The sequence below is a fragment of the Amblyomma americanum genome, chromosome 1 (assembly GCF_052857255.1).
Source record: "Amblyomma americanum isolate KBUSLIRL-KWMA chromosome 1, ASM5285725v1, whole genome shotgun sequence".
In the NCBI taxonomy this organism is placed as follows: Eukaryota; Metazoa; Arthropoda; class Arachnida; order Ixodida; family Ixodidae; genus Amblyomma; species Amblyomma americanum.
The window spans coordinates 230,503,546-230,516,761 of NC_135497.1; the positions used below are offsets into that span (position 1 = coordinate 230,503,546).

The 13,216-nt window shown below is 46.8% G+C and overlaps 1 protein-coding gene across 3 annotated transcripts in view; it reads right to left on the minus strand.

The window, feature by feature from the left end:
- Window positions 1-12,813, minus strand: part of tna (Zinc finger MIZ domain-containing protein tonalli) — a 36,507-nt gene extending 23,694 nt beyond the window's left edge. Inside the window, exons 1-6 of one of the 3 annotated variants that reach the window (XM_077648716.1) lie at window positions 12,170-12,813; window positions 7,467-7,724; window positions 5,791-6,004; window positions 3,374-3,967; window positions 2,651-2,798; window positions 1,933-2,147 (exon numbers count right to left, since the gene is read on the minus strand). In XM_077648716.1, the coding sequence (XP_077504842.1) occupies window positions 1,933-2,147; window positions 2,651-2,798; window positions 3,374-3,967; window positions 5,791-6,004; window positions 7,467-7,724; window positions 12,170-12,246 (1,506 nt within the window). In that variant the 5' untranslated portion in view covers window positions 12,247-12,813. The remainder of the gene's footprint in view (window positions 1-1,932; window positions 2,148-2,650; window positions 2,799-3,373; window positions 3,968-5,790; window positions 6,005-7,466; window positions 7,725-12,169) is intronic. The other 2 variants (XM_077648717.1, XM_077648715.1) reach the window with 2 other exon arrangements.
- Window positions 12,814-13,216: the final 403 nt, after the last annotated feature.

Sequence of the window (13,216 nt, forward strand, 5' to 3'; positions counted from 1 at the left end):
GGAATATGATTATTTGAAAAAAACTATCGGCCTAGATTTGAATAAATACGGTAAGTTTGTAACCTGTCGTCATCAGTAGCAAACAGTGATTTTCCTATGGAGCTCACAGGACGGTCTTGGAGTTAATATACTGACTTCGTGTTGCATGCCCCCTAGTGTTGCGTCTTTTGACAGCTGCAGCTTCAATTCTATGATTTATAGCATCGCCATAAGCGTTTCGCTGTTTCACATGAATATCCATTTTGTACAAATATTCTTACAAGCAGTGAAGAACCATAAATATCCCGTTTGTATTTGATCTGGTCCTTCTACTATTAGATTCGTATTCAATTCATTTCTTAACTACACCTTTTGTATTCGATTTGGTAGCAAAGCTAGCTTATTCATATTCGGTTTGATTCGGTTTCGGAAAAGCACTATTCCCACAGTCCTAAGGAAATGGCCCGTTCGATATATTTAACATATAAACAACTGCCAATTCTTTGTCACACATTATATGCAAGCATTTCGGTGCGCTATTCGGGGCACAGAGTCATTGTCATGCAAAATTCACATTAATAATATGCACTTGTTTCATCTAAACATACTGAGGTATGAAATAAAGAAAATGGTAACAAGTACAATCAACATGAAATGCAAAACAGCTACTACAGTAAAAGCACATTAATTCGAAATCGAAGAGGAACGGAAAATTGCTCGAATTAAGCGAAGTTCGAATTATCGAATGGGCGCTGGAATGAGCAGCATTACAAAATCCAAAGAAGTCACATCTAGACTCGTTATTGCGAGCTATGCGCTACTACAAGTTTGCGGCAGGCGATTCTGAGAATTAAATTCATGCGGTCCTAGTGGCAAATGAAATAAATAGATCGGCCAGTTATGCGCCAGAAACAACTACTGGAATGCATTCACGTGAGCAAGAGCTTTAGAGGTGGAATATAGGATGCTCTTTATGCTCCAAAACATGTTTATTTATGTGGAAGGGTTGTCAAAATTAGAAATAATCAGTGATACCCATTTGCTTGCGTTTCTTCTGCCGAGACTCCATCAGCATCATTTGCAGCTTGCCCAAGAGCTCCAGCGCAACATCAGAGTTCTCATTAACAGAGAAGTAGAGTGCTGCAACATCGAGCGGCGACGCTACTTCATGTGCACTCATGCACTTGGCTATGGCGTACGCTTGTCGCCGCAGTCGGACTCATCACTGTCGGCTGTGCTCACCGCCCGTGAGCGCCGTGGCGCCTACTGATAACATGCTGCCTCAATTATATCGGCGTCACTTGAGGGCTCCAACGTCTCCACACTGCTGTCCACATAGCTCGCGGCACCAACAAAAAGCACGATGCCGGCGCCCAAACCGCCATACTGCGCTATGTACACCACGTGATCACGACCCAGTGACGTGGCACAACGAAAACCTGGAACGGCTTGCGCCGAAGCATTGGCAGCGTAGGCAAGAGCTCCGGTAGCGAAAACCTGCTTCGGCATGCACCGGAGCGCCGGCTCCGCCAGCCCACCAGCCTTGTGTGCTCAGCATTTTTTCTTTTCCATTTTTTACATCTCTAGTAAACTTGCAGTGCGTTGTACTCACTCTGGGTTAACTTCTATCAACTAGGAGCGGTGTCAGCCAGGGACTCCTAGTTCGAATTAACCGTAGCGGATGGCGACTTGTTCGAATTATTGGGTTTTCCCCCATTGAAATACGCAGGGCTATGCCGGGACCCATGCGTCACTTCGAATTAACAGAGTTTGAATTAACGAGTTTTTACTGTATTTAGTTTTTACCCATGAAAGAAACTGTCAGGAGTGTCATGCAGAATGGAAGGACACCTTCTACATGACACTTCCACACTGCTTGCTACTGTTCACTGGACACTGACAGGCGATGTTCACATGGGATAAAAATGTAATGCATGGTGGCAGAATGCACACCTGAACTGAGGCAGGCCAGTTGGTGTGCATCTGGCGGTCTTCGTGGTGGAAGCATTTGAGCTGCAGCTCCAGGTCAGAGCGCCAGACGAGCGTCTCGTGCACCGAGGGCTTCAGGTGGAACACATGATTGCTCACTGCCAGGTTATGCTCCAACCGGAAGGGCGCCAGGATGATGCCATCTTTCACAGGGAATGTCAGGCGCAGCTCGTCGTCCTCTGCAATAAATGGGGCATACAATCAGCTTCCGGCAACATCCTGCAGAGACACAATATAAAAGTGCCAGGTAGCGACGACACCCTACACACGGGGCGGGTGCTACACAGATTAGGCAATATGCTGGGTAACCAGACAGAGAAGTTCGTAGGACACACAGGTGCCTGGAGGTTGAACACATTTACGGCTGGCACACTCACTAATTTCTGTACATCAGTATGTTAGCAAAAAAATTCCAAGTTGTGCAATGCCCACGTTGACTTTTCACTAGCTCCTCCTCACGAGCTAGGTTCTCATGAAGATTAAATTCACAATAAAGGCTTGGTAGCAAGCTACTAGAGAGGAATAAACTTTGGCACCCCTATTAATGCATTGAACATTCACATTCAAGAACGTCACACACCAATAAATGTGCCACACTGCCATGTTAAGGACTTTTATTACTCATTTGAACCTAAAGGAAGACAGAACCGGAACACTTCACATCATTCTGAGTGCCACTCACTCTGAATGGGCAGAGGAGGCTTGATATCGGGAAACACAGGCTTTGTGTCCTGGCTTGGAGACAGGTATGGAGGCATGCCCGATGCTGGGGTCAGTGGTGGTGTGGGGTTGCCAGGAATGGGCGAGTGCTGGTAGTTCATGCTCCGCTGCTGTCAGAGGAACAATGACAACAAACAAATAAATAAACAAAAAATGGCATGTAAAACACCACCACATTTGCATGCTAGGGTAAGTAATGCGCGTGCTCGGCACACCAAATTTTACACAACTGGAAACCAGCAGAATTCAACGCAAGTACTCAGAAAGGTGGCAGGTGTTGGCACTTTTGCTTTCAGTCTAACCGAAAACTTCCATGTCTTTGGCTTGCAAAAAAATAAATGTGACCCTTTGGACTGGTATAAAGGTCCGAAATGAAGAGCCCTTTTATAACAGGGAAGAATAAGAATACAAAGAACTCACCTTTCCCTTCACAGAAGAACTCAGCTACGTACAATGACCATGTTGCTTTTGCTGGTACCAGTTACAAGTGTGTGATGTGAGCGGCGATAATAGGATAAACCTGTTCATTTTTCTGCAGTAGTTGCTGCAGCAGCTACTGACACAAACAATTTTGCTATGTTAAGAATGCAGCCCTTCCTGAAGGATAATTTCCAGTTACCCTTGCACCTGAAGGCTGAGTGACCTCTGCAGAATATGAAAAAAGATATGAAAGAGTGAGACCTACCTGGAAGCTATGCGGTGCATACTGGCTGCCCTGCATGAACTGCTGCTCATACTGGGCCTGTGGCCCCATGGGCTGCTGGTAGTACTGGCCCCCTTGGGCTCCACCGGGGTAGGCACCAGGGGTAGGCATGGCCTGGCCAGGTGGCCGGCCCCGTAAGGGAGACCCCTGGTGGTACGCTGCCAGGGCTCCCTGGGGGGCTGGTGCCCCTCCATAGCCACCACTCTGCTGCTTAGGGAAAGGTCCACTGGCCGCCCCCGGGTACTGAGGACCATACTGCTGCTGGGGAGCACCCATGTAGCCCCCCTGCATGGGTCCTGCTGGGTACTGCTGCTGCTGTCGCTTGTGTGCCAGGTATTGTTGGGGGTTAGGGTAAGGCCGGCCGCGGGGTGGAGGTTGCTGTTGCTGCTGCTGAGGCTGCTGCTGCTGCTGGCCATACAGAGGCCCACCTGCTCCACCCAGCTTCGAGGCCCCCAGTGGCCCCATGGCTGGTCCCATCAGGCCCCCCATCTGGCCTCCAGCTGCACCACCATGAGGAGGACCCCGCTGTGGGGGGACCCCGTAGCCTCCACCAGGGAACTGCTGATGGCCACCCATCTAGAAGAAGCAAGGCACATAGTATTACAATGAGGAATTTCTCATGTCTCCAGCCACAGTAGGAGAACAGCCTGACAACAGCATTTTAAATCCTTTTACTGAAGTGTGCCTCAAATAGTAAAAGCAAAACAATTTCTTTTTTTTTTTTTACTAATGACGCGGCAAGATATGCTTTCTTTCTATGCACTCTAAGCTCTGATGCCAATAACTTCATTGTCTAAATGAATAAGAATACAAAAAATGAGCAGACGCTGAGGCAGAGATCGAATATCGAGTGTTAACACACCTAACACAGGCCACCGGTTCGAATCCCTGCCACGAGCTAGACTACAACTTCAAAAGTTTATGCTGCACGAAACGCGAAATTGTATGCCACCACCCTGAACACTCTGTGACAAACGGTTGAGCCGCAATGTTCATGTGAAGATTCGTAAAGACGTGGTAGTGGGAGCACATAGGTTGTCAGTTCAAATGCCTGCCACGAGCTAGGCTTGAACTTAACTAGTAAGTTTATGCTGCACGAAACGCTGAATTCCATGACACCATCTGGAACATTCTGCAGCAAACAGTTGGCCCACAAATTTTCCACGAATGTCAGGAATAAGTGACCCGATTTTGGCATCTGCCAGACAGATATACATATATACCGTATCGGCATAGTTTAGTTTCGAGTTGTGGTGCTCAGGCATCACGCTGCCGTCTGTTATTACTTTATTCCATTATGTAACCACCTCGGCTACCACTGGGCTACGATATCATAACCTAGCTGGGCTAATACAATGTCGTTGCTATGGGGGCTGCCATCTTGGATTCTATCTGTTGAATCAGCATAACTAGGAGGCTCGAAATGCGACCAGTAGAGCTAACACTGTAAAATTTAGAAGCGAATGTACTCTTGTTATTGCTGTTTCTAGGAAAGGTACCTGCAGAGGTAGAGCTAACAACTCTTGTCAACCGCCGCTGCGGTGCCTCAGTGGTCATGGTGCTCAGCTGCTGACCCGAAAGACGCGGGTTCGAGCCCGGCCGCGGCAGTCGCATTTCCATGGAAGCGAAATGCTAGAGGCCCGTGTGCTGTGTGATGGCAGTGCACATTAAAGAACCCTAGGTGGTTGAAATTATCCGGAGCCCGCCACTACGGCGTCCCTCATAGCCTGTGTCTTTTTGGAACGTTAAACACCATAAAACCAAACCTCTTGTCAACCGACAAGTGAGCCATCAGCTGAGAAACCAGTACAGCCAAACTGCCCTCCATGAAAACAAAAGTGAAGTGTTTGTTTTCTAAACCCTCGACACGACTGCGAAGAAGCCATAAAAGATACAAATGACACCTCAGCAATTGATGTAACCTAGCCAAACGGAACAGACTACATCTTGCAGCAGGCCCTATGAATAAAGTATTATGATTACATCACAACCATATGCATTGCTTTAGAGAAGAGAAGGCTGGTGTGCAGGTTGACGCAGCATGTTCTCTAGATGCACAAGACCACAGAAGAAAAAATAGACGTAGTGCTCACTGAACTTTCTGGCATGCACAGAGTGAGGTGCACATGGGCTGTGAAAACCGGAAACTCCACACACAACTGTAATAATCTTGTTTCTGCTCACTGTTAATTATTAAGTTAGATATTGTTACATGCCCTTGCAATGAGTATTCAAATTTAATTTATTACCATCGAGTCCCATGTGCTTCAACTGCTGCTTTTTATTGACGTGAACTAGATCCGTTACATCAACTGAATTCCTTTGCTCCCTCCAGAGAACTTGACTGATAGGTAGTAGCTGTACTGTAAAATAAATCACCCACTACTTGTGCACTTTACCTGTCCATACTGTCCACCCATGACCTCCTGCTGTCGCTGCTCCTGAAGGGCAACAACGCTCGCTGTAGCCGTGGCAGTAGCAGTGGCTGCAGCCACCAAGGCTGCTGTACTGAGCGCTGACGGGCCTGTTTGGAACTCCCCTGCTGTGCCATGGCCAGCACCCGCCATGGCACCAGGCATGCCACCAGCCATGCCAGCAGGGTTCTGGCCATACCTGAACAGGCAGAAAGCAAAGAGAGAGTAGCAGTGAGCTAGCAGACAAACTTCAAGTGAGACAGTGAACAATGAGGGACGAAATCATTCAGGATTATTTCTATTTAGTAGTGATTAGGGTGTACAGATAAAAAAGCCTTCATTACAAGCTGGAAAAACATCGAATTACACTTTGGTACAATGGACATTGCTTTGAACACCTACCGAATCTTCACTGGCCCACACGTCAAACTAGAACAATGGAAAACTTGATTTGGAAAACTTTGGGAAAGTTATCGCGTTTACTTTTTCTTAGTAAACCACACTGCTCTTGCTGAAATAACCACAACCCACAACTACTGATGGCAATAGGCGGCTGACAAAAGATAGGGCACAGCTGAAAAACTCAACCATGCATTTACATTTGCATGTGATACCTTGACTGCTAAAGCGACTTTACTAAGGGCAGAACAGATGAAGAAAGGTAGATTAGAGGGATCTCTAACACTCATTATGGCCTTACAAAATAAGTTAGCAGCTATGCAGGCAAACAGAAAAAATTCTTCAGTTTGGACTGAATACTGACAAGGTGGTACCATACCATATGTATGAAGATACAGTGCAAGGCACAGTATCTTCATGCATATTACCTGTTCCTGCATTTAACCTGCACCACTAGTTTGGACATTCAAGAAAGAAAAACAAGAGAAGTCCCCATGTATTTCCGACACACTTACTACCTATGAAAAATATGACTGTGCACATTTATGAATGCACAAACAATGCTCAGTTTTTTGTAACAAGTTCGTTTTGACAGGCTTGTGGAAAAGTTGAACTGATCACTGCATTCAACCATCAGCCACTGCTTCCTCCAAAGTTTCGTCTTAGCCATGGCAGATTTCAGTGCCTATGATCCATCTGCCTTGTTTTTAACAGAGCGTTTCTTGAAGCTTTTCAAGCTTTCTTTGATGCATTAGCACAATGGTGTGCTGACGATGCTTGGAACTGTAGCGCTCTATATCAGACATCACACATTACTGTGACCCCATCCCTCCCTCTTCTTTTATTGTATTTTTTTTTTCAATTTCTGGTAGGAGTAATATTTGCAAAAATACAGAAAATACACAAAAATCACTACAGTTCTCAAGGAGCTGTCTCAAATCCTTTTGAAGTAACACATACCAAAAAAAAGGAAGTCGCAAAACTCAACACTATATTTTAATAACCTGAGCGGCCTAATAAGCAGTGACAATAGAAATGATCTGATTAGTTAAATGGTAATGTTTCAATCCAGTAAGACTTTTCTGCAGCTTTGAATTTTCTTTCCCTTTCACATACAAAAACACTGCTTCAAAAAACAACACAATGGAGCAACTGGCCCATAGCATGCATGGCACTTGAAAAGAAGTAAGGTGGATAGTTTTGATAGCTGCAGTTTATCTGCTAGATTTGCTCATATGTGTTGTCTTGAAAATAATTCTCACCCAGCATATGCATTTGGAGGCTGCCGTGAAGGCGGTACAGGCGAGTAGCCCTTGGTGGGGCCCAGGGGCGACCCTGAGGGATAGCCAGCGGGGGCATACGGGCCCCCCTTAGCCTGGGGGGGCCCAGGCGCGTAGGGCGCTGCGCTCTGCGTGGTGGACGTCACTCCCCACACCGTGGTCACCACTGACAGCTGCTGCTGCTGGCTCACGGGGCCACCCCCGCTCTGCCAGCCCAGGCCCGACATGCCTCCGGCATCACTGCACAAGAAAATCCAACAGAATGGGTCTCCAAATGCTCACCAGGGTCAGCCAGTAAACAACATTGCAGAGAAAAGAGACTTTCCATCTCGTAGCAGCTGTACGTTTTTTTTTTCTTTTTCTCTCTTACTGGCTCAACCTTCCATCCATTATTTGCAACTGCAGTGCCCACTCTAATCCTGCATGCACCACAGCAAATGACATAATGCATGCAAAGTGTAGGCATGGCAAGGTACCTACAAGGCAAGGTACCCACAAGAGGTCAGACAAAAGAATGAATTCATGAATGGACTAGTGTACACGGGCCACAGCAATTGCACTTACTAGCAGTCAATTTCGATGCAGTGGCCTGTGCAGAGAAAAAAACAACAAAAAGCTTCTATAACCTAAAAATAAACACACTGCGCTGTGTGTGTGTGTGTGTGTGTGTGTGTGTGTGTGTGTGTGTGTGTGTGTGTGTGTGTGTGTGTGTGTGTGTGTGTGTGTGTGTGTGTGTGTGTGTGTGTGTGTGTGTGTGTGTGTGTGTGTGCACGTACGTGTGTGTGTGTGTGTGTGTGTGTGTGTGTGTGTGTGTGTGCGCGCGCGCGCGGGTGCGTGCGTGCGTGTATATATTCAGGAAGACAACAGTCACCGAAACCAAGGTGCATAGGGGAATGTTTTTATTATTTTTTTTAATTTGTAGTGCCAATCAATCGGTTTAAAGAAAATTACTTATAAAGCAGCAGAAAAAACAACCATGCCGCCGGTGGGATCCGAACCCACGACCTCCGAATATCGCGTCCGGTGCTCTTACCAACTGAGCTACGGCGACGGCTGTCCAATCTGCTGCTTTCGTGGGGATTTATGTTTACTGGGTGTGTAAGCGAACCTTGAGAGTGTTCACCAGCGCCACCCTCGACCATAGCGGTGGACGTAGCACGTCCTGTAATACCGTGAGTGTGACATAGAACGTCATATACATATATATATATATCCGTGCCAATTCGTGACACACCATTGTACACATATTTGTGCACAATGCAAGAACGTGTGCACAGTACTAAGTACACATTCATCTTTAGCAAACCCCTACCTAGCCTAGAGGGTAGAACAAATAATTATATGCTGTCACCACCAGCACGATGCTGTCTGAGAGGTTGTATGCTTGCAGATAATAGATGTCCAGTTATTGCACCAGCTTGAGCCCATGCTAATTTTACTCGTTGTGGGCACACAAAAATAGCATAACCAATTACTAAGAATGCTGGGGACAAAAAACCATGCAGGGGTAATACTGTGCATAGCTTGGCAAAACCGTATTCCTGAAGTCATTCTTTAGTAACTTTAGGTGAGTGCTACATCGCTTCTAGTTGCCATTCAAAAGTATAAGATTTAACTGACAAGGAGCAAATAACATTATAAGTATGATGATGACTAGACCAAAAAACTATTACTGGAAGCACAATTCTAAGCAGTTATGGTCCAGCATAGAAGATTCAGTAACAGTCAACACTAAAACAGTATTTCACTGCCAAAAGTGTCCTATCATACAAAACCCTGTGCTCCCATGCCACGTAACACTTTAGCAAGGCTTTACACCTATGACTTTTGCAACATCAGCTTACATGGAGACATTTAAACAGCTTTTTTCCCTTAAGATCACAAATGCTTTTATCAACTGCCAAACATTAACCACCAGTTCTAGCAGTATGCACAAAATTTGCAATGCTTCAGAAACGGCCGGTGACAGGTAAAAACAAGCACAATTGCCATATTTTGTTTCAAACGCATGCACTAACACATCTCAATTCACCCATGGAATACGCCATCACGAACACTTTGAACCAGGTGTGCTGCTACCTTGGTGGCACTCTGTTGATGTGTAGCAGAGCATTGAACATCCATTGGCAAAGAAATAAACAAAACTCTGAACATGTTCAGCCCTCTTTCCTGGTCATAGATCTGCCACCTCCAAACAAAATCACAGCCGACGCAGGGATTTCAGGAGAGCCACACTCTCAGAGGGGGCCAGTCTCTGCACATTCATTTAAGCTTTCCCAGCAGTGTGCTCAGCACTACTGAATTTCATATGAACGATGGTGACATTGGGAGACATTCAACTAGGTAGTGCAATTGACTTTTCCATAAATAATGAATGCTGCAAGTCGTCAATAAATAATGAATGCTGCAAGTCATCATTGTTCAGTAAAAGTATGCTTGGAAGTGATTATTTGGCTGTAAGTGGATATTGCCTTTTTATGCAGCAGAGCTTTTGTCAAAGGAGTTACTACTGGTACTACTGGCAGATAAATGAAAACAAATTATATGCACACAAATGCTTGGCAGCTAGGAACCAATGACCCACAGCATCCAAAATCAACAAGAAGATACGCCACAACACCACTGCCTGCTAGAAATTGCATACACTGCTTCCGATGTCATACAAAAAATAAAAAATAACTTTGCGAAGTTACCTACGTCAACCAATGAATTTTTGCACTCTCAAATTAGCAATTTAGTCATAACATTACGCACTTCATTACAAACGCACTAAAACTTGCAACAGCAGCTTGCATTGCATTCTATCAAACCAGTAAACCAGCAGCGCACCTTATGACTGCACTCCCTCACTGTCTCAGTAATTACTGCAAAACCTTTGCACTCAACAGGATAAATTATAAAGTGTTTTGTAGCAGTAATCTGAAATCGACTCGTATGTATGGCTCGAGTCCAAGCGCCTGCTTTTCATAAAACGAATACACACAATTTGTGCATCATAGCATGTTATCTCAACGCTTTTCTAGCAGGGTTAACATACCAATGCAAACCTTTTATGACACGACAACAGCTTGTGTGAAAGCATAAATGTGAATAAATTTATAGAGACATAGACATATGACGCACAAAACAAACTACTCTAATCCATTTATCAAGTATGCCCATTATGCAGCTCTCACTTTAAGCTTATTACTACAGCATTTTAATTATGAAAAAATGAGCTAATGAAAATATACTCGGGAAGCAAAGGCTCTGTGCAAACATCACGGTCCTGTAGTCTTTATTCACCACCTTGAACTGGCACAAGAAGCAACTGTCACGAAATTAATGCCTCAAGCGACATCGGAGTCGACACTTTAATGTAAAGCAAGGTATACTGCCAAATCTCAACTCGAGGGGACCCCCTTCTTTTTTCTCCTTGAAAGTTTTCAGATAGGCAAACGTTCCTCTCAATACTGGAATTCTCGCTCTGAACTAAGTGAAACGGCCGCGCTGGATGTAGTACCCTACGAGCAGAGAACGCTCCGGCAAAAAAAATCCCCATTGTGTTGCCCTCACTTTAAAAGTCCTCTGCTAGGTAATCATAACGACGGCGGCGTCAGGCACGACTACTCTCCGCTCGCACGCCAACGTCACAGCGTTGAAAGCGGCTTGCGCCTTGCGAAACCCATCGCGAGGAGCGACGCGCGAGCGAATTACGACGTGACAACGCGTGTAGTCTGACGGCAGCACAGGAGTGCTCGGCGCTTAAAAGTGTGGGTGAACAGAGCAGCTGTAGCAAAGCAATTCGCGTTTCCATCACATAGGAAAAGAGCCCGAGAAACTGGAGCGAACGGGTGTGCCGCAAGTACTAGATGAACAAGGTGTACAGATATGTGCTCCCAGGACCGCTCTGCGGCAGTCTCTCAGCAGCACAAGATTGCTACGGAAGCATATTTACGGAGAAAGGTCGAAGAAACGTCACAAAATTTTGACTTTAATACACGTACCTCCAACCCGTCATTATACTGGTGCACGAAAGTGCCAATGAAAAAACCCTAGGTCCCAGTAAATTCGGGCCAGCACGACTGGAGCTAGGTGTCAGTGCCATCACTAGCAAAAGAACGGCCAGCGCACATGGCAGCGCAGGTGAACGTGAGTCCCTGCGCGAAAAAACAAGTTCGATCGCCAGCGAACTTCAAAACGTCGCGGGTCGGCGCACACGCCGGCGCCAGCGCAGTTCGAAAAACAAGGTTCAGGAAAAAAAGTTTCAGATCGTTGGACAGGCGCACAAAAAAAAAGGAACAACAAGGAAAGCACGCAAAATTAAGTACAGCGCGAATAGACCAGCACAGCAGAAGCCTTAGGTTTTACACGCGGTACAAATTTCGTGACAAGCCGCCAAATGGCAGCGTCCACAAGCGCTCCGTAGTTGACCGAAACGGTGCCGTTGCAACTGTTGCAGCAGCGAGAACGCGACCGCAGAAACAAAGACAGGCCAATCCGGTACAGTTGTTACCGGATTGGCTCGTCGACTGAATTTTCTGCTTGGTAATAACGACGTTAAGTGAATCAACAGGGCAGCATCCAAAGTCAGCGGCGCCGACCGCGTTTTGTTCCATATGATCGGCGAGGCCCTCATTCACGGTAACGCTCTTGGCTAGCAGGACGCTATCGGCGCGTTTTTCTCTGCAAGAAGAGAAGCTTACCTTCCGGAAAGCGCTTGTCCATCGCAGTAAACATCAGCCACAATTTCGAGTTGGGTCATGGGCGTGATGGAACACATGATTTCGCGTGGAAACCCATATAAAACGCAATCACACACGCACGCACACTCCACACATTCACGCCATTGTTAGAGGATGGCTGCTACTCGCTCGGGCGAGCGCGAGTGCGCATGCCCGGAAGCGCCGTGACGTCACGCGCGGAGCAGTCCATGCCAACCGAGCAGCTGGCGGTCGCTCGCGGTTGGCAAAGCCGCTAGCGCGACTGCGCTCGAGCGTCGAGGACGACCTTACACGCGCGCAGCGCGCAAAAGGCGGAAAATCAATATCTGCTGCACACATACACGGAAGTCCTTGAAAATCCCTTTGTCTCTGCTGCCGCCGCCGCAGAGTGTGCTGGCCGCGAAGTGAAATCGACCACTCGGATGGCCGACGTTACGAGGTCGCCATCCGAATCCACGCGCGGCCGGAATGCCGCGTCGGCCGAGCTTCAAGTAGATTCTGAGCGATAGCTGATAATGTTTGCACAATGAACGTGCGAAGTTCTCCACGCATTGATCAAGAGCGCTGCGACATAGCTCTCCCCCCATCCCGCAAATACCGCAGCTCACGGAACGTACTCCTCCGTTAAAATAGGCCCGTCCGACGGTGCTCGCATCGCCTCATAGATGGCGTGGGTATCGGAGCGCGTTGCTCTCCCCCAGGTCGTCGTCTGCTCTTCGCAGTTTGTGTTCTTTATTTCCTGCGGGCCGCGGCAAAACTTGCGCACAAGAGGGCGGACTGTTCGATCTTTGTGATTAGCATCCATTGTATAACTGACATGTCTAACGCATCGCTAGCCCTGCTGGTGTTCGGTGGATGAAAACTTTCATGGACACGCGCTGGCTATACATAAACATGATGTTCTTAGCTACATTCGCAAAAGCACACAGTTCCGAAGGCCTACTGCAAAAGTTCAAAGGTTGAACAGGCGTGGATTTTTACAGTGCCAGGAGGAAGTTCTTGGCGTGATATGTGATCGATGGCAGCAAA